Source organism: Chiloscyllium plagiosum, unplaced genomic scaffold (assembly GCF_037043375.1).
Source record: "Chiloscyllium plagiosum isolate Xiang-an unplaced genomic scaffold, Cpla_swu_hap1 HiC_scaffold_36, whole genome shotgun sequence".
Classification (NCBI taxonomy): domain Eukaryota; kingdom Metazoa; phylum Chordata; class Chondrichthyes; order Orectolobiformes; family Hemiscylliidae; genus Chiloscyllium; species Chiloscyllium plagiosum.
In genome coordinates this window covers 7,181,887-7,203,172 of record NW_028270174.1, presented here as the reverse complement: position 1 = coordinate 7,203,172, position 21,286 = coordinate 7,181,887, and the positions used below count along the sequence as shown (strand labels likewise).

The 21,286-nt window shown below is 44.7% G+C and overlaps 1 protein-coding gene across 4 annotated transcripts in view; it reads right to left on the bottom strand.

Annotated features, from left to right (window-relative positions):
* LOC122539499 (netrin receptor UNC5C-like) overlaps positions 1–11,274 on the bottom strand; it is a 402,437-nt gene extending 391,163 nt beyond the window's left edge. For 2 of the 4 annotated variants that reach the window (XM_043674426.2, XM_043674430.2), the window contains exon 1: positions 10,628–11,271. In XM_043674426.2, coding sequence (XP_043530361.1) covers positions 10,628–10,724 — 97 coding nt within the window. In that variant the 5' untranslated portion in view covers positions 10,725–11,271. Of the gene's footprint in view, positions 1–10,627 lie in introns of all 4 variants that reach the window. The other 2 variants (XM_043674428.2, XM_043674427.2) reach the window with 2 other exon arrangements.
* Between the last annotated feature and the right edge of the window lie 10,012 nt (positions 11,275–21,286).

Genomic DNA, 21,286 nt, shown 5'->3' with positions numbered 1-21,286 from the left:
ACAGTTCATCACCTTTCTCACATGGAGACAAAGGAAATTATTTTCCTAAATCTCTCAACCTCCCACAAGCTGTTGGTAAGAAACAGATGTCTATTTTATTTATCTACAAGAGAAAATAGATACAGAAATTCAGAGACGAATTTGTAGATGGCAGTGAACATTGAGATTGAGATAGAGAAGATGATTCGTAGAGATATAAATATTAACCTACTATCTTTCCTTTAGGAATATATTTTATTGTTGTGTGAATTGAAAATAAAATGACAACCTGACGCTTCAGTTCATTTTCCTCAGCCCAGCAGGAATATGTATTTTTATTAAAAGTTTCCCATTGGAAGGAGGCTACATTCTTCAACCCAACTTGGTTTTAGAGCATGAGCCTGTAAGGGTTAACCAAGAAACCATGACAGTGTCAGACACCAATAACTCGCATTCTATTGTAACGGACTTACGTTTTCAACAGACAGATGACAATAGGAAAGCCCCAGTGCCTATCACAGCACACAGAACATAGAACTGTACAGTACATGAACAGGCCCTTCAGCCCACAATGTTGTACTGAACATGACTCCAAATTAAACTCATCCCTTCCGCTTGTCCTTGGTCCATATCCCTTCATTCCTTTCATGTCCATGTGCTTATCTAAAAGTCTCTGAAACTACCCTATTGTACCTGTCTCCAGCCCCACCCCTGGCATGGCATTTCAGACTCCTACCACTCTGTAAAAAACTTGCCCCGCAGTTCTCCTTTGAACTTTCCACCCTCACCTTAAATACATGCTGCCCATTTTTAGATATTTATCCTAGGCCAGGATTCCCCAAAACAACTACCATCCTCTCTCCTCCCATTCTGACATTTGCACAAACTTAATGATTGGTCAGACTATTACCACCCTTATTCATTGACATCCAGATTAGAAGCTATCACAGGTCTCTGGAATAAACATGAAATTAATTCAAACACAACAATTTGAATGCTCTACTTTCTGTGAAAGAACATTTCCTAAGTTTGATTCTAACTGCACTTTGTCGTACAAAACATTTAATTACTGCAGAGGTTAACCACACTGATCATCTTGTGCTATGAGGGACACTAATGATGTTGATATAAACACAGTGTTAAATTCACACTTTTTCCAAACAGAGATGCCATGCATCTAAGTTTGCTCGCTGAGCTGGAAGGTTAGTTTTCAGATGTTTCATCACCATACTAGGTAACATCTTCAGTGATCCTCCGATGAAGCACTGGTGTTAGTGACCCGCTTTCTATTTATGCGTTTAGGTTTGATGATATCATTTCCTGTGGTGATGTCATCCCTGGTTGGACCTATGCCTGGAGGCTTCTCAAATGACCTCTGATTACCAACAACTCAATTAAACAGTCTTTCTTCCCTTTCAATCAACAGCTAAGTACTACTAATTAGGTTACAGCAAATTAAGAAATTAGGACAGAACACTGTTTTTGTTATTAATGCCCCCATAATTTATCTCACGCCTGAAGAGAAAAGATCTGTAGGTTATTTTTTGATTCCCAGGAACTCCAGGACAATCCTGGAGAATTGGGCCAAACTAATTTTCAAGTGAACTTTAGTAAAGTCAATGAAGCAATATAAGACTCTGCCAAAGGATGATTCTCTCAAAGCCAGGATTAAGTGTTGGCAGATTTCCATTGTAGCCATTGAGAATTATGGCATATATCAACAGGAAGTGGTAATGTTGTTGCTATGGTAGTGCATTAGTTACGTCATGTCTCACAAACTTGATTGAGGTTTTTGAAGAAGTAACGAAGAGGATTGATGAGGGCAGAGCGATAGACGTGATCTATATGGACTTCAGTAAGGCGCTCGACAAGGTTCCCCATAGGAGACTGATTAGCAAGGTTAGATCTCATGGAATACAGGGAGAACTAGCCATTTAGATACAGAAATGGCTCAAAGGTAGAAGGCAGAGAGTGGTGGTGGAGGGTTGTTTTTCAGATTGGAGTCCTATAACCAGTGGAGTGCCACAGGAATCGGTGCTGGGTCCTCTACTTTTTGTCATTTACATAAATGATTTGGATGCGAGCATAAGAGGTATAGTTAGTAAGTTTGCAGATGACACGAAAATTGGAGGTGTAGTGGACAGCGAAGAAAGTTATCTCAGATTACAATGGGATCTTGATCAGATCGGCCAATGGGCTGAAAAATGGCAGATGGAGTTTAATTCAGATAAATGCCAGGTGCTGCATTTTTGGAAAAGCAAATCTTGGCAGGACTTATACACTTAATGTGTTGCTGAACAGAGAGACCTTGGAGTGTAGGTTCATAGCTCTTTGAAAGTGGAATCGCAGGTAGATAGGATAGTGAAGAAGGCGTTTGGTATGCTTTCCTTTATTGGTCAGAGTATTGAATACAGAAGTTGAGAGGTCATGTTGCGGCTGTATAGGACATTGGTGAGGCCACTTTTGGAATATCGCATGCAGTTCTGGTCTCCTTCCTTTCAGAAGCTGAGGTTGAATAGGCTAGGGCTGTTTTCTCCGGAGCGTTGGAGGCTGAGGGGTGACCTTATAGAGGTTGATAAAATCATCAGGAGCATGGGTAAGATAAATGGACAGGGTCTTTTCTCTGGTATGGGTGAGTCCAGAACTAGAGAGCATAGGTTCAGGGTGAGAGGGGAAAGATATAAAAGAGACCTAAGGGGCAACCTTTTCACACAGAGGGTGGTACATGTATGGAATGAGCGGCCAGAGGAATTGGTGGAGTCCAGTACAATTGCAGCATTTAAAAGGCATTTGGATAGGTATATGAATAGGGAGGGTTTGGTGGGATATGGATCGGGCACTGGCAGGTGGGACTGGATTGGGTTGGGATATCTGGTCAGCATAGACGAGTTGGACTGAAGGGTCTGTTTCCGTGCTGTACATCTCTATGACTATGACACTTGAACCTTCTGTCCTGGGTTGTAAGAGGACCTGACTGGGACAGAGCTCAAAACGCACACACCAGCTTCAGCCCTCAACAGAAACAGACAGATTAGCTCCCCGGCCAACCATTCTCCCAGCCCCCATGCCCCAACTCTCTCTCCGGCATCTTTTGTTCAAAACTGCCTGGCTTTCACCTGAGTAGGAAAGGTCATGAAAGTTGGTCTCTTTCTGTTGTCTGAAGCAGATCAGTTGAACACTTGGGCGGTCCAGCTACAACAAAAGTTTGTTTTAAATGCACTTTACTGAAATATCATGACTTACCATCTAAACAGGGGTCTTGGCTAATGGACTTGAAACAATGAGCAAGATCATACAGTCCACTGATAAGCGAGTAAGCAGAGCTGTGAAAGCAGGGCTAGACATGAGGGGCTGCTTCTGGCATTCCACTTTTTAATTAGTATTAATTAACTTTCACTCTTTTGGACAGGATTGCTATCCCCTTGGCTGAGAGCTGGGGAATCTGGGTTTTCATGCGAGCTCCAGAATACTTAACGATGATATATAGCGAAGCAAAGCAATAGATATGCCTGCTGTGGACAGGAAGGGTAGGGGGGGTGTGCTACTGCATTTTGAATAAATGATTTAGTATGACCCATCCCTTAGCTTCTTGCTCACCCAGTCGAACCAATGGATCCGAATTATCACAGGTCATTAACCACAGCACTTACTGTCAGAGGGTTGATTGGATTAGCTGGATTTCAGTAAAACTAGGATCCTGACAATGATTATTTGATTAAGAGTTGAATAATCAATAGGCTTCTGATCCATCAATCACTGATGACACCCCCTTGTCATCCATGAAGCTATCATTAGCTTGATTAAGTTCCTGGAAACCTAAAAATCTCAATGATCAGCATTAAAGTGACATCCCCTTCACACAGATACCATTGATGTTTAGAAATTTGAGATCGTCATCATTTAAAAGGGGTCGCCCATTTTAAACAGAGATGAGGAACTCTATCAGAGGATTGAGGGGCTTTGGAATTCCCTTCTTCAGAAAAAACTAAGCCAGAAGTAGATTAGATTGTTGATTATGAAGCCGGGTGATATCAGGGATGTGCAGTTGAAGTTAAAATCAGGTCAGCCACGATCTTATTGAACAGTGGAGCAAACCTTGAAGGGTTGAACAGTCTATTGTTGTTCCTTGCTGGCGTGAGAAAATAAATGATTTTAAACTTGAGGGTTAATTTAGTAATCACTCAAATGGTTCTTAAATTTGAAAACAAACAAGAGGGGCATACCCCACATCGAAAACATGGCATTAAAACTCCCAGACCACCTTTACTGAACGTACAGACTGTTACAGATTGACACAGAAGTAATGGACAAGATTTATCAGTGCAAAGGGCAGCTTTAGAGGTGTAGCGGATTCTTCAGTAAGCGGCAAAAGGCAAGCTTTAAAAAAATAACTCAAGCAGGCAGCTGCCTATCACAGATATGTGTGATGCAAAAATCAGCACGAGACGCCAGAACAATGATTGAAGTGGCTGAAGTTTAGATCACAGTGGTGCTGGAAAAGCACAGCGGGTCAGGCAGCATTCGAGGATCAGGAAAATATCGTTTCGGGCAAAAAAGCCCTTCATCAGGAATAGAGGCAGGGAGCCACCAGGGTGGAGAGATAAATGGGGAAATCTTGCTTCATATGTGCTACTGAAGTGTACTTGAAAAGGGAAGATTTGAAACGGTAAAGGGAGTGAGACAAATGGGATAGTTGTTTTGAAGAGCCAGTACAGATTAGATGGGCTGCAAGGACTGTGATGCACGATTCCATGAAAAGTTCATCACCACCCCGGGGCTAGAGTTACTGTATAGAGAAGAAAGCTAACATTACATTACACTAATCCGGGTGAATAATAGCAGAAGACACGCCAATGAATCAAAATCCATGAAGATTCTGCTAGATATCCAAGACAGGAGAATTAGACGGCTTCTAACCGACAAGTTTAATTGTTCCACCCCCACCTTTCGCTCCGAATACCGGTTATATGTAAATACATGTTCACATATTCCCAATCGAATGACCTCATTTCATCATGCTCAGTGAGGGGTTTTATTTTGTAAAACGCTCTGAAATGATCCGATCATCACTTGATTCTATTTGGTGGAGATCTGGGAATTGGAATACCAGTATACCACGTAAAACCCGAAAGTTAATGCAGTGAATCGTCTCTCCATTATCTGGAATCTCCACGTTGCCACCTTCTGTGAGACTATTTTTCATCAACTTCCTACTCCCAGAATGAAATACTAGTGCTTGCACACACACACACACACCCAAACTCTCTCACAGATCTGGATCACACATTCACACACACGCCACCCATTCGGGAGCACACATTCAACTTCTGTGCACGCACTCACACCCTTTAATACATCCGAACCTACAGCCTCACGCATTGAAGCTCACACACACGTGCTAACACACTGATATCCGCCCATCCACCCACAGACACACACACACGTGCTAACACACTGATATCCGCCCATCCACCCACAGACACACACACGTGCTAACACACTGATATCCGCCCATCCACCCACAGACACACACACACGTGCTAACACACTGATATCCGCCCATCCACCCACAGACACACACACGTGCTAACACACTGATATCCGCCCATCCACCCACAGACACACACACACGTGCTAACACACTGATATCCGCCCATCCACCCACAGACACACACACGTGCTAACACACTGATATCCGCCCATCCACCCACAGACACACACACGTGCTAACACACTGATATCCGCCCATCCACCCACAGACACACACACACGTGCTAACACACTGATATCCGCCCATCCACCCACAGACACACACACGTGCTAACACACTGATATCCGCCCATCCACCCACAGACACACACACACACGTGCTAACACACTGATATCCGCCCATCCACCCACAGACACACACACGTGCTAACACACTGATATCCGCCCATCCACCCACAGACACACACACGTGCTAACACACTGTTATCTGCCCATCCACCCACAGACACACACACGTGCTAACACACTGTTATCTGCCTATCCACCCACAGACACACACACGTGCTAACATACTGATATCTGCCCATCCACCCACAGACACACACGTGCTAACACACTGATATCTACCCATCCACCCATAGACACATACACGTGCTAACACACTGATATCTACCCATCCACCCATAGACACACACACATGTGCTAACACACTGATGTGTAGCCATCCAGCCCCACACATGTGCTAACACACTGATATCCGCCCATCCACCCACAGACACATACACGTGCTAACACACTGATATCCACCCATCCACCCACAGACACATACACGTGCTAACACACTGATATCCACCCATCCACCCACAGACACACACACACATGCTAACACACTGATATCCACCCATCCACCCACAGACACACACGTGCTAACACACTGATATCCACCCATCCACCCACAGACACACACACATGTGCTAACACACTGATATCCACCCATCCACCCACAGACACATACACCTGCTAACACACTGATATCCACCCATCCACCCACAGACACACACGTGCTAACACACTGATATCCACCCATCCACCCACAGACACACACACGTGCTATCACACTCTGATATCTACCCATCCACCTATTTGCACACACATACACTTGCACGCAAACACGTAACCTTCTACAACCGTTTTGCTTTGTACGTCAGACATTCTAGCTTATGATCAAAACTCCTCCCTTGATTTAAAATGACTTGAATGTCAAGTCATGAACAGAAACTCAGGTACCCGTAACAAGAACAGAAATTGCTAGAAAAGTTCAGCAGATCTGGCAGCATCTGTGGAGAGAACTGGGGAAGGGTCACTTGACCCAAAACGTTAACTCTGTTCTTCTCTCTCCACAGATGCTGCCAGACCTGCTGAACTTTTCCAGCAATTTCTGTTCTTGTTTCTGATTTACTGCATCCGCAGTCCTTTCGGTTTTTATCTTGTGCACCTGTATTGGTGGTAGAGATACCTTTTGTTCATTAAGTACAGTTTACAGTACAGAAACAGGCCATTCGGCCCATCTGAGGTGAGCAGTCTTTTACTTCCTTCCATCTCTCAACACAACCTTATGGCCTTTCCTCTCTGCAGTCCTTACCCCCACCCCACCCCACCCTGAAAGCTCATCTCTAGATCCACCTCACCCACTCCCTGTGGTCAGGTAAAGTCGCCATCGTCCCAGAGGATAATTGGGATTGCTGTCTCATTAGAGAGGGACACTGGTGGTGGTTTTACCAGAGGGTCACCACACCCCAGGCGAGGGGAGCGACTGAGAAGGAGGGTCATCTATGATAGTGCTGTGTTCTACACAGCCATCACTCTTGGGGTAAGGAAGACTCCCCTGATTGCACTGTTGGATTGAATAGTGATCTTTGTAAATGGAGCCCGTTAGTTGTGGGCTCCGGCAATTGGAAGCTGTTTGACATGTTCAACAGGGGAGATACATGGCCATTGTTTTAAATGACACTCATTCGGTCACTCGCTCTTTAAACGGCATCTCCAGTTTTGAAACTAAGACTCTCACAGCATCATCAGAGAGTGCTTTGGATAGTTTGCAGTGAGTGTGTAAAGCCCACATCCACCCCGGACAACTCAGAACAGAAATACCATCTCCTTATTGTTTTTCCAGCGCAATATCACATTTTGAGAAGCGTCGGGACATGGGGTATGAAATCCCTGGTACTCATTCACAGCTCTGCAATTTATTTCGCCATGTGTTTACTGAAAGGGGTGAAAGGTTTCGAATCGGCTGGTGTGAAACAGGCGCAGGGAGAGGGTTGGGAACATGTGAACACCTTTTCAATTCAGTATCTGACTGGAAAGGGAGACTGCAGAAATTCTCAGTGACTTCAGCAGGTCCGAACTGCAAAATCCTGGGTCGCGGGTTCAATACTGGAGTGTGTGTGTGTGTGTATGTATGTGTGTGTGTGTGTGTGTGTGTATGTGTGTGTGTATGTATGTATGTGTGTATGTATGTGTGTTCTTAGTAATGATTGATAATCAAGAAAAGGGGGAGCTTTTTTCTTGGAGGAATGAACACATTTCTTGCCCTAAGTCTGTGCCCGGGGTCCTGCTCTGTATATTCCATTTAAATTCGCCACCGACCGCCCACCCTTTCCCCCCGGACAGGCAATGCTGTCTCTCAGAGGCATTCGGAGTGCTAAGTGACTCACTTCACTCATCGTCCGATCTTACCAGCTGGTCCCTGGCTTTTTTTTAAAAAAAAACAGGGAGAGAAACGATTGAGAGTACCTCGTTATAAACTCGCCCAGCACTCCCCCTCCCCAAACACCACCACCTCCCAGTATCTGAGAGACCCTCTCATAAAACTGACAGACCAATGTCACCAGGCGCCACAATATGGGCAGAAGGCAGACTCTATAGGGGAGGGAATGAAATTGCTTGATCCTGGATTTGTACATACACCCGCCCACTGTACTACACATTCAGGCTGTATTTAGGAACCAAGCCGCGTTGCTGTTGGTGCCTGCGTGTAATTTAATGTTAGGAATTGGATTCTACAAGCGCAAGGGAAACTCTTAATACAATTCTGCCCTCAATAGGATTTCTAACGCAGCTCCATTCCCGCGGCTGGGTCCAGGCAGTTTTGCCGCAATAGATCTTATAGGCTCCTGCTCCAGTAATTGAAGCACAGTTTGGACAACAGAACACACCAAAAGAAAAAATAAATTGGGAAGAGCTTTCGGACACATTTTGAGCTGAGAATCGAAGCGTCAAATGCTCCAATCCACGGGCATGAGTTTTTGCAAGTTTCAGCTCAGAAAATCAGCATTTCAGAAAGAAACCAAAAACCAATGCGAGATTTGTAGAGTGCTAAAAGACTTCTATTGGCCGAGGGGTACATTTGAAAGCCAAATCTGATCCCATGAGACCATGTCAGTCACCTGTTCATCTGTCTTTGGGAAGTAAATGAAACAGTTTTTCCACCTTCCCTCTGTCTTGCCGCATTAATCCTGGCGGATGCTGCTGCTCTAACCTCTCCTGACTGACAGCATCGATGGGAAGCCAGCATGAGTTTTCATTTATTGAGAGGGCACGATACCCTAAGGCCGGGGGAAGGATGTTGGTATCTAACAAGCAGGGTCAAAATGGCATTTTAAAGAAACTTTGTGCGTATCTCTCCCCTCCCACCAACCCACCCCGGTTTAAAGTCACAAGAGCTTCCTGAATGCAGTCCCCACTCTCACGGCGCATGAAGGAGCCGACTCAGAGCAATCCCTCCTGAGCTTTACCCTCGTCCCTCGAAAGTAGCGGGTGTTTTCGACACGAGACGCCTGGGCAAGGCTGCCCCAGAAACCTTCCCATCCATCTGTAGCTGGAACAGAATTTCTCTCCACACTGACGTTTCACAAACAGCTCTGCACACATGTACACACCCCAGAATAAAAATCTCTTTGACTCGATTCATCATGATTTCAATTCAACAGATTATTAAACACCAGAAACGATTGGATGGTAAACCCGCCGCATTGTTCTTTATCCTGGCTCATCCGTTCAGTCATTCACACCCACCTGTCCACCACTCTGCAGTGACCCATAACTATAACATCAAACTACATGGGAAATCTGGGCTGCAACTCCCCGAGATGTTCCCGGCTGAATCCTACAGGCGGGTTGGGACATCTCTCCTTCCCCACTCTCTCCTCCCTTTCCCCCTTTCACTCTCCACCACTCTCTCTCTCATCACTTCTTCCTTTCCACTCTCCTCTTCTCCCCTTCACTTTCCTCCTCTCTCTCCACTCTCCTCTTCTCCATCCACACTCCTCTCTTCCAGTCTTTCCCTTCTTCTCCTCTCCTCTCCACTCTCCCTCCTCATTCCCCCTCCCGACCCTATCCCCTTATTCTCTATACCATTCCCTCTCCCCACTCTCCCCAATCTTTCCCTCTCCCTCTCTCCCCCACTCTCTCCCTCTCCCCCCACTCTCTCACTCCACTCTCTCCCTCTCCCTCCCCCTCCACACTCTCCCCTCTCTTCCCCCTCTCCCCCTCCCCCCACTCTCTCACTCCACTCTCTCCCTCTCCCTCCCCCTCCACACTCTCCCCTCTCTTCCCCCTCTCCCCCTCATCCTCTCTCTCCCTCTCCCTCCACTCTCTCCCCTCTCTCTCCCTCCACTCTCTCCCCTCTCTCTCCCTCCACTCTCTCCCCTCTCTCTCCCTCCACTCTCTCCCCTCTCTCTCCCTCCACTCTCTCCCCTCTCTTCTCCCTCTCCCTCCATTCTCTCCCTCTCCCCCCTCTCCCCCCACTCTCTCCCTGTCCCTCCACATTCTCCCTCTCCCCTCTCTTCCCCCTCTCTCCCCATCCCCCTCTCTCCACTTTCTCCCTCTCCCCCACTCTCTCTCTCTCTCTCCCTTCCTCTCTCTCCTTCCCCCCACTCTCTCCCTCTCCCCACATTCTCTCTCCCTCACTCTCTCCCTCTTCTCCCCCCCCCCCTTCCTGTTCTCCTCTTCCTTTCTCTCTCCTGCTTCACTCCGCAGTTCCTCGTCCTTTCCCCTCACCACGTTTCTCTTCAACTCTTTCCCTGTCCCTCCTCCTGGTCCCTCTCCCTCCTCCTGCTCCCTCTCCCTTTCAGCACCGACCCTGTTTACTGCTTACCTTGCGATACGCGGTGCTGGGCGATAGCGGCCAGAGCAGGTAGCAGCAGCACACACAGGAAGTTCTGTCCTCTAACTCCACACTGTCCTTGCCCCATGGTCTACACTGGCAAAGCAGGAACTGTGGGTGAAGGGAAGGAGAGGAGGGCCAGTTCGTCAGCTTTCTCCCCCCCTCTCCCTCCTTCCCACACCCCCACCAAAAAAATTAGAAGCCAGAAAGCAGGCGTCGAAATCCTTGGGAAGTTGGAAAGGGGGAGTTCTCCTCCTGTTAAACCCTCCAATTCAGACCGAGAGAGGGGAGTTTTCTCTGGCTCCACTCACTGAAGGTGATCGCGCTCTTGTGCCTTTTCCCTCGTCAACTGCAATCTTGTCACGGCATGGAAGGCGAAATTTTTTTTTAAGGAAAAGTTTTCTGCTGGGTTTTAATTCTTTGAGCCCAGCTTGCAGCAGGAGGTTGTGTCCAGTAAATATCTGTCGTTTGTTGAAATTCCAGGTTGAGGTGGGACAAGTCCCTTAAAGTGACCGGGACCACAGACTCCAGTAAAAAAAAAGACTATCTTCTTGTGGGGACTCACAGCATCCTTCAGTCCTGGAAGTCTGCACTCCAGGTTAGGGGAGACAGAGCTCGTGGTAAACACTAGAGGGAAGAGTGTGTGTGGAGAGAGGCAGAGAGACAGCTCTGATTTAGACACAGTTCTCTATCCAATGGTGCTTCCTGCATTTCTCATTGCCCGGCTTGCTGTAAAATCCGGCTTGGAATCTCCGAGGAACTGGAGCGTTTCACTAGAACAGGTCAGTGCAGGTTTATTTCCAAATGTAGTAACTCCATTCAAATCAAAATAGCCATCAGGCCCCGTGTACCGCGGCTGTATTTTGTATCTTACATTTATAAGTTTCTCTAAAAGAAAAACACAAATCGAACATGATCCTCGGCGTGTCGATAAGAAAACCTTGTGGAGTCTTCTTTTTTATTAAAGTTGCCCGCTCTTTTCATCAAAGTATCCGTCGTCTTGGCTGCGGGCACATTTACATTGTTGTGGCACCTTTTTTGACCATTGCTAATGGACTACTCTGAACAAGAGAGCATTAGCAAGAACGTGTTAACTGCTTCCCACTCCACCCATACTACCCAACCTGGGACTAACATGGGTTACTGGGTGAGGAAAGGCTTCAGTAAAGTCCCATTTGTCCTGCAGTGTATGTAACCAGTGTGTTTGTGAAGAAGGGATTTGAAATGTTCACTGTTTTTCCCTGCATGGATGTTGCCTGACCTGCTAGGCTTCCTCAGTAATCCCTGCTTTTGTTTCATCATTCACAGCTCCTTGCTTTATCTAAACAGGTTGATCAATAATTGTAATATTGTTAAAAATCCAGTGCATAACCCCTGGTTGTATGTTATTCAGAAACTTACCGAGGTTTCAATTTAGATTTTTTTTTTACTGCCAAACCTACTGAGTTTTCTTTTCCAGCCTCATCTGCTCTTATTTAATCAATTGAGATTAAAACATAAATCTAGTTCACTAATATTCTTACCTGTCAAGACGAGAGTGGTGCTGGAAAAGCATAGCAGGTCAGGCAGCATCCAAGGAGTAGGAAAATCAACGTTTTGGGCAAAAGCCCTTCATCAGGAATATGCTTTTCCAGTACCACTCTAATCTTGACTGCCTGACCTGCTGTGCTTTTCCAGCACCACTCTAATCTTGACTCTAATCTCCAGCATCTGCAGTCCCCACTTCTGCCCTGCTATCCTTACCTATACGTGACTCCAGACCCAGGCAATGTGGTTGACTCCTAACCACACTCTGAAATGACTAAGCGATTCACTTAGTTCAAGGATAATTAAGGATGGGTGACAAATGCCTGCCTCACCATTCCATGAAAGAACAAACAAACATCATTTTTAAGTGTTGTCATTGTTGTGTAGCAAATGCAGGCGCCAATTCACACACAGCAAGCTCCCACAAATAACAAGGCTTTAATAACTGCTGCTTTCTAGTTATAAGCTGTATTGGCCAGGTGACGGTGAAAAAAATAGCCTAATCTCTTCAAAGAGTGCCAGGAGACTTTCTGTGCCCTCCTGAAAGTGAACACTGGGTCTGTCAGTTTCAGGTTTGTCTGGAAGCCAGCATCTCTGACTGTGCAGCATTCTACAGAATGTCAGCCTGGATTACCTGTTCAAGTGTCTGGGCTTTTTAATCCATGACCTTTTGAACGCAGAGGTGAAATGTAACCAGCTGATCCAAACTGCAGTTCTGACACACTGCCCTAGCACAGCAATTCAATTGGATTGTGTCACATCTACGTAATATTATGTGATGAAAATTGATGCATGCCTTGTATTTTCCTCTTCAAACGTTTGTCCATTTTTCTGTAAAATCATGTCTTGAAATTGTCATCTTATCTTGAAGTAAACACCCATTTAGTGTGTAAGACCAGGTCACAGAGAGAGAGGCAAGTTTGAAAACAAAAATCATATCATTGTCCAACATTGTAAGAGTGAATGCAACTTCTGAAGTGTTTATTAGCTGTAATATATTTTGGGATGTTCTGTGCTCGTGGAAGGTTTATAGTAATGCAAGTTGAAAGGTTGTCGGAGGAATGCAGGATTGAGTTTTTATTCATTCATAGAGTTTGGGGGTTGCTGACTGGTCCAGTATTTATTGCCCATTCCTAGTTGCACTTGTATCAGTGGTGGTGAGCTTCCTTATTGAACCATGTTATAGTCTAACAGGTTTATTTGGAAGCAGTAGCTTTCGGAGTGCTGCTCTTTCATCAGTAGCTGTGGAGCAGGATCATAAGACACAAAATCTTTAGTAAAAGATCACAGTGTCATAGTGTCATATCATTTCAGTTGCATGACACTGTAATGTTTTGCTATAAATTTTGTGTCTTATGATCCTGCTCTGCACTTACCTGATGAAGAAGCAGTGCTCCAAAGCTAGTATTACCAAATAAAACTGTTGGACTATAACCTGGTGTTGTGTGACTTTTAACTTTGCCCACCCCAGTCCAACACCAGCACCTCCACATCATTTTTTGAACCATTGCAGTCCTTTTGACGCAGGGACACACACAATGCTGTTAGGGAGGAGGTTCCAGGATTTTGACCCAGTGACAGCGAAGGAACAGTGATATATTTCCAGGTCAGGATGGTGAGTGGCTTGGAAAGGAACTTGCAGGTAATGGTTTTCCCATGTACCTACAGCTCATGTCTTCCTAGACAGTTGTGGTCCTGGATGGTATAAAGCTTGTTAAATTTTGTTGAAGCTGCAATGGAGTTTATTCTATCACATGCCTGACTTATACCTTGTAGATGGTAGACAGACTGTGGAGAGTCAGGAAGTGAATTAGTTGCTGCAGGATTCCAAGCCTCTAACCTGTCTCATATCCACAGAATTAAATGGCTGGACCAGTTGGCTCCCTGTTTAGTGGTAACCCCACAATGTTGATAATGTGGGACTGAGTGATGGTCATGCAATTGAATGGCAAGGGATGATAATTATACTCTGATTTGATGGGGATGGTTATTTCCTGTAGGCTGGAGGTTACTTTTCAACCCAAGCCTGGATATTGCCCAGATCTTGTTGATTTGAACATGGACTATTTCAGCACCTGAGTTGTGAATGGTGCTGAACGTCGTACAATCATCGGCGAACATCCCCACTTCTGACCAGGGACTTAACTCCTCATCCTGCTATGTAATAAAGCCACGGTAATGAAAAGCTATGCCTTGATAACTCAACTCAAGGATGCTACTTCAAAAAGATGGAAGAGTCCTACCTATGGTAGGCACTCTGCTCCAATTATAAAATGGGATAATTTTGAATCTATCCAAAAGGTAAAAGAAAAATATTCCATTTAACATGTGCAAGCAATTGTCCCATGTTCACTCATCTGCAATTGTATATGAAGAAACAGAGGGGCTTTGTTTAAAAAAAACGCAAAATACTGTGGAACTGTAAAACTGAAACAAATACAAAAAATGCTGGAGAAACTCAGTAGGTTTGGCAGCTTCTGTGGCGAGTTAATATTTAAAGTCTGATATGAGTCTTTAAAACATTTTCCTTTTACTGACAAGGTAAGCTTGTCAATCATTGAAGGTTGTAATCAGCAGAATATCTGATGCAATGAATTTAGGTCCTCCAGATGTCTACTGTGTTTAGTTGGAGAAGGCAAAGGTCTCTGTTTTTTGATGACCAATTGAACTTCACAAGATTTTACAACTTTTATGTTCGCATTGGCACTGAGAAACTTGTGGACTCCAGAGTGGAAGAGGGAAAGTCTCCAGCATAAAACAGATTCAGAGATTCATAGAGTCGCATAGCACAGAGGGAGATCAATCATGTTCTGGCCCTTTGAAAGAGCTAAGCAGCTAATCTCATGTCTTTTTTACCCAATATCTTGCAAATGTTTTCTTTTTAAGGAGAGATCCAATTGCCCTTTACATGTTGGTAATGAATCTGCGTTCACACTTTCATCCAGGCAGTGCATTCCAGCTGCATAATAAAAAAAACTTTCCTCAGCTCCCATCTGCTTATTATTCTAAACAGTGTTATTTTGTTCTTTCATGAGATGTGAGCATCACTGGCAAAGCCAACATTTATTGCCCATCCCTAATTGCCCTAATGAACTGATTGACTTCCTTGGCTGTTTCAGAGGGCAGTTAAGAGACAACCACATTGCCATTAGCCTGGAGTCACATTTAGCCCGACCAGATAAGGACAACAGATTTCCTTCCCGAAAAGGCATTAGTGAACCAGATGGCTTTTAGGACAGCCAATAATAAGCTTCATGGCACCATCACTGCAATTAGCTTTCAGTTCAACATTCAATTATTAATTAATTGAATTTAAAACCCACCAGTTGCTGTGGTAGGATTTATTGTCTGTCCCTAGGGCATTAACCTGAGCCTTTGGATCACTAACTGTAATGACATTACCACAACGGCATCCTCTCCCATAATTAATTCTGGGTATTCTGGCTACTGTTATTGGAAATAGTTATTTTTGTTGGCCTCTCTATCATAATCCATACATTTCTCTCCCTCTCTTCTATTCTCATAATCAAGGTTTATTGATAGGGAAAGTTTGTGACAAAAGTATTTATGTGAAGAAAGCAAACTTTTTCATTGTACCTATAATCATACTCCTATACCTTAATCTTGCACTGGAGTCCCCAAATTCCTAGCCATGTTTAGAATATTAGGAAGGTCTGACCTATCCACCTGTACAGTGCTTTGTAACCAGTGTCAGCTATAGCTCAGTGGATCCCATCCTTGTCTCTGAGTCACTAGACTCTGAGGTCAAGGGACCTGAGTACAAAGTCTTGACTGATTCTTCCAGGGCCAGTAGCAAGGGAGTGTCACACTGTCAGAGATCTGGTTTTTCAGGTGAAACGTCAATCAAAGTCCTAGCGATTGCCCTCTTGGATGGCTGTAAAGGATCCCATGACACTAATTCCAGGAAGAACAGGGGAAGTCTCTCCCATGTCCAGGGATAATATTAACCCCTCAACCAATGTAATTAAAAGACTGATTATTTGGCCATTTTCATGTTATTTTCTCGGGAAAGTTTGCTGTGTGCTACAGTATTGACTGATCCGAAGTTCTTGATTGGCTGTAAAATGTTTTAGGATGGTCTGAGGTTGTGAGAGATGCAACATAAATTCAAGGCTTTCTGTATGAATTGGACAACATTGATGGGGATTGGGAGTGGGTGGGTGGGTTAATGGCTATGGTAACGCCAGAGCAATTTCGCCCAGTTCCATGCCCGTGCAGCTATTCCATACTCATACACGACAAGACATTATCTCTTATGTGTGTGCTTCCTGTATCAAATATGCATGGCCACACAAAGAGAAAAACCTTCTAAGATATTGTACATTGATAAAATTGACCGTGCTCATCAACTAGGTTTTAAAGGGAATATTACTTGAGACTGTGTTCAATAGCAGATTCCCTCTGGTATGAGTTTACTGTTATAATCAGGGTAATAGATGTTTGTGAAAAAAATGCAATGTCAGGTCTTTTACTGTATGTGAATTTGTAAAGTACCATGATGAGAAAAGATGACAGAGAAACATCCAGTAAAGGTATTCTATAACAGCACAGTTAAACATGTTCATTCCTCCGTGACTAATAATCATTGTGTATACAGAACAAAGTTAAATATTTAGCTTTAGACACAAGTAATGGAAAGCTGTGTCACTTAATACGCTGGCCTTGTTTAAAGGAGCTCCCTACATAGTTCAATGCATTCTCAAGATGCTATTCATAATATTGATAATTTTGAGGAGGTTACTAATGAGCCTACTGAGTAATAATGGAGCAGTCTACAGTGAAACAGAAGACATAAAACAGAAGCTGATAACTGAGTGCTTTGATCAGCTTACAGTTCCCAGTTACAGAGCAGAGATTGTAGACAGTGTCAGTGCTTTGCAGTTACTGAACTGATTGAAATTCCCTGTTTATTATATGGGATTTAGGGTATTTGGGAGGAATGGCATTCCACAATCCATTTTTCCATGAAAATTGCCTGTGTCCATTAGTGAATGATTCAACTGAGCCAATTTTAACATCTATTTGTCTGCGGGTCTTTTCTCAACAGACTTTGGAAACTCTGAAGTAGTTGTCAGAAGGTCCCAGACATTATAGTAATCTAATGCCCACAAGGCTTCAAGCGGTATGTCTATGTTAATGTTGCTGTTAGTACTTATTAGGTGTTACTTGAAACATCAATTGCAAGGGCATCAGCACAAACACAGCAAAGCTTTAAAGAATACAGTTTAACAATACTAGGTGCTTATAAATGAACAAATAGAAACATAGAAACATAGAAAAAATACAGCGCAGTACAGGCCCTTCGGCCCTCGATGTTGCGCCGATCCAAGCCCACCTAACCTACACTAGCCCACTACCCTCCATATGCCTATCCAATGCCCGTTTAAATTCCCATAAAGAGGGAGAGTCCACCACTGCTACTGGCAGGGCATTCCATGAACTCACGACTCGCTGAGTAAAGAACCTACCCCTAACATCTGTCCTATACCTACCACCCCTTAATTTAAAGCTATGCCCCCTCATAATAGCTGACTCCATATGTGGAAAAAGGTTCTCATGGTCAACCCTATGTAAACCCCTAATCATCTTGTACACCTCTATCAAGTCACCCCTAGACCTTCTTTTCTCCAATGAATACAGCCCCAAGTGCCTCAACCTTTCCTCATTCGATCTTCCTACCATACCAGGCACCATCCTGGTAAACCTCCTCTGAACCCGTTCCAGTGCCTCCAGATCCTTCATATAGTATGGCGACCAAAACTGCACACAATACTCCAGATGCGGCCGCACCAGAGTCTTATACAACTGCAACATGACCTCAGGACTCCAGAACTCAATTCCTCTACCAATAAAAGCCAGTACGCCATATGCATTCTTCACCGCACTATTTACCTGGGTGGCAACTTTCAGAGATCTGTGTACATGGACACCAAGATCCCTCTGCTCATCCACACTACCAAGTATCCGACCGTTAGCCCAGTACCCCATTTTTTGTTACTCTTACCAAAGTGAATCACCTCACACTTACCTACATTGAACTCCATTTGCCACCTTTCTGCCCAGCTCTGCAGCTTATCTATATCCCGCTGTAACCTGACACATCCTTCCTCACTGTCAACAACTCCACCGACTTTCGTATCATCCGCAAACTTGCTCACCCAACCTTCTAGCCCCTCCTCCAGGTCATTTATAAAAATGACAAACAGCAGTGGTCCCAAAGCGGAACACCACTAGTAACTGCACTCCAAGATGAACCTTTACCATCAACTACTACCCTCTGTCTTCTTCCAGCCAGCCAATTCCTAATCCAAACCTCCAACTCACCCTCAATGCCATACCTCCGTATTTTTTGCAGTAGCCTACCATGGGGAACCTTATCAAACGCCTTACAAAAATCCATATATACCACATCTACCGCTTTACCCTCATCCACCTCCTTAGTCACCTTCTCAAATAATTCAATAAGGTTTGTGAGGCACGACCTGCCCTTCACAAAATCATGCTCACTATCCTTGATCACATTATTCCTATCCAGATGTTCATAAATCCTATCCCTTACAATTCTCTCTAAGACTTTGCCCACAACAGAAGTGAGACTCACCGGTCTATAGTTACTGAGGTTATCCCTACTCCCCATCTTGAACAAGGGAACCACATTTGCTATCCTCCAGTCTTCTGGCACTATTCCTGTAGACAACGAGGACATAAAAATCAAGGCCAATGGCTCTGCAATCTCCTCCCTTGCTTCCCAGAGAATCCTAGGGTAAATGCCATCAGGCCCAGGGGACTTATCTATTTTCACCCTTTCCAGAATTTCCAACACCTCTTCCCTACATACCTCAAAGCCGTCCATTCTAATTAATTGTGACTCAGAATTCACATCGGCAACAATGTCCTGTTCCTGAGTGAATACTGACGAAAAGTATTCATTCAGTGTCTCCCCAATCTCTTCAGCCTCCACACGCAACTTCCCACTACTATCCTTGACTGGACCTATTCCTACCCTAGTCATTCTTTTATTCCTGACATACCTATAGAAAGCCTTTGGGTTTTCCCTAATCCTACCAACTAAGGACCTTTCATGTCCCCTCCTTGCTGCTCTTAGCTCTCTCTTCAGATCCTTCCTGGCTACCTTATAACTCTCAATCGCCCCAATTGAACCTTCACGTCTCGTCTTTACATAGGCTGCCCTCTTCCCTTTAACAAGGGATTCCAATTCCTTATTAAACCACGGCTTCCTCACATGACCCTTTCCTCCCTGCCTGACAGGTACATACTTATCAAGGACACTCAATAGTTTCTCCTTGAACAAGCTCCACATATCAGTTGCGCCCTTCCCTTGAAGCCTACTTTTCCAAGCCACGCATCCTAAGTCGTGCCTCACCGCATCATAATTTCCCTGCCCCCAGCTATAACTCTTGCCCTGTAGTGCACACTTATCCCTCTCCATCACTAGAGTAAAAGTCACCGAATTGTGGTCACTGTCCTCAAAGTGCTCACCTACTTCCAATTCTAACACCTGGCCTGGTTCGTTACCCAGAACCAAATCCAGTATGGCCTCACCTCTTGTTGGCCTGTTTACATATTGTGTCAGGAAACCCTCCTGCACACATTGGACAAACACCGACCCATTTAACGAACTCGAGCTATAGCTTTCCCAGTCAATATCTGGAAAGTTAAAGTCCCCCATAACAACCACCCTATTACTTTCACTCTTCTCCTGAATCATCCTCGCAATCCTTTCTTCTACGTCTCTAAGACTATTAGGAGGCCTGTAGAAAACTCCTAACAGGGTGACCTCACCTTTCCTATTCCTAACCTTAGCCCAAACTACCTCAGATGACGAGTCTTCATCCATCGTCCTTTCCACTGCTGTAATACTATCTTTGACAAGCAGTGCCACACCTCCCCCTCTTTTGCCCCCACTTCTGACCCTACTAAAACATTTAAACCCTGGAACCTGCAACAGCCAATCCTGTCCCTGTTCTACCCATGTCTTCGTAATAGCCACAACATCGAAATCCCAGGTACCAACCCACGCTGCACATTCACCTACCTTATTTCGTATACTTCTTGCATTGAAGTATACACACTTCAAGACACTTTCCTGTTTACAGGCACCCTCCTTTGAGATTGATGCCATGTTCCTAACCTCCCTACACTCCAGGTCCTGCACCCTAAAGCTACAGTCTAGGTTCCCATGCCCCTGCAGAGTTAGTTTAAACCCCCCCCAAGAGCACTAGCAAACCTCCCGCCAAGGATACTGGTGCCCCTCAGGTTCAGGTGTAGACCATCCTGTTTATAGAGGTCCCACCTTCCCCAGAAAGGCCCCCAGTTATCCAGATACCGGAATCCCTCCCTCCTGCACCATCCCTGTAGCCATGCATTTAACTGTTCTCTCTCCCTATTCCTCGACTCTCTATCACGTGGCACAGGTAACAAACCAGAGACAACAAAGCTGTTTGTTCTAACTCTGAGCTTCCAACGTAGCTCCCTGAAAGCCTGCCTAACATCCTCAGCCCTCTCCTACCTATGTCGTTGGTGCCAATGTGAAATAAAGAAAATATTTCAACATAACTTGCTATAATATGATTGCAGCATCAGACATAGGATATAAAGTTAATGCACTTGTTCCTGAAGAAGGGCTTTTGCCCGAAACGTCGATTTCGAAGCTCCTTGGATGCTGCCTGAACTGCTGTGCTCTTCCAGCACCACTAATCCAGCACTTGTTTCTTGATCTAGGCAAATATAGATAACCGATGGGAGTAGTAAATATGTATTTGTAAATAATGTTTTATTTTGTTGTAGAATTGAGAGGAGGAGTGAACAACATAATATTAGGTACAAATCTAATCGAAGGAAACTTCTTTACTTAGACAGGAATTCAGTACCACACAGAGTGATTTGAGGGGGATGGGATTTTTGTGGGTCAGTTAGCTCAGTTGATGGACAGCTGGGTTGTAACACAGCATAATGGCATGAGTGTGGGCTCAGTTCTTACACTCGCTGAAGTTGCCATGAAATAATTCTCCTTCTCAATCTCTCCTCGCACCTGAGGTTAGCCCACCACCAGTCATTTCACTGTAATGAGACAGTAGCCCC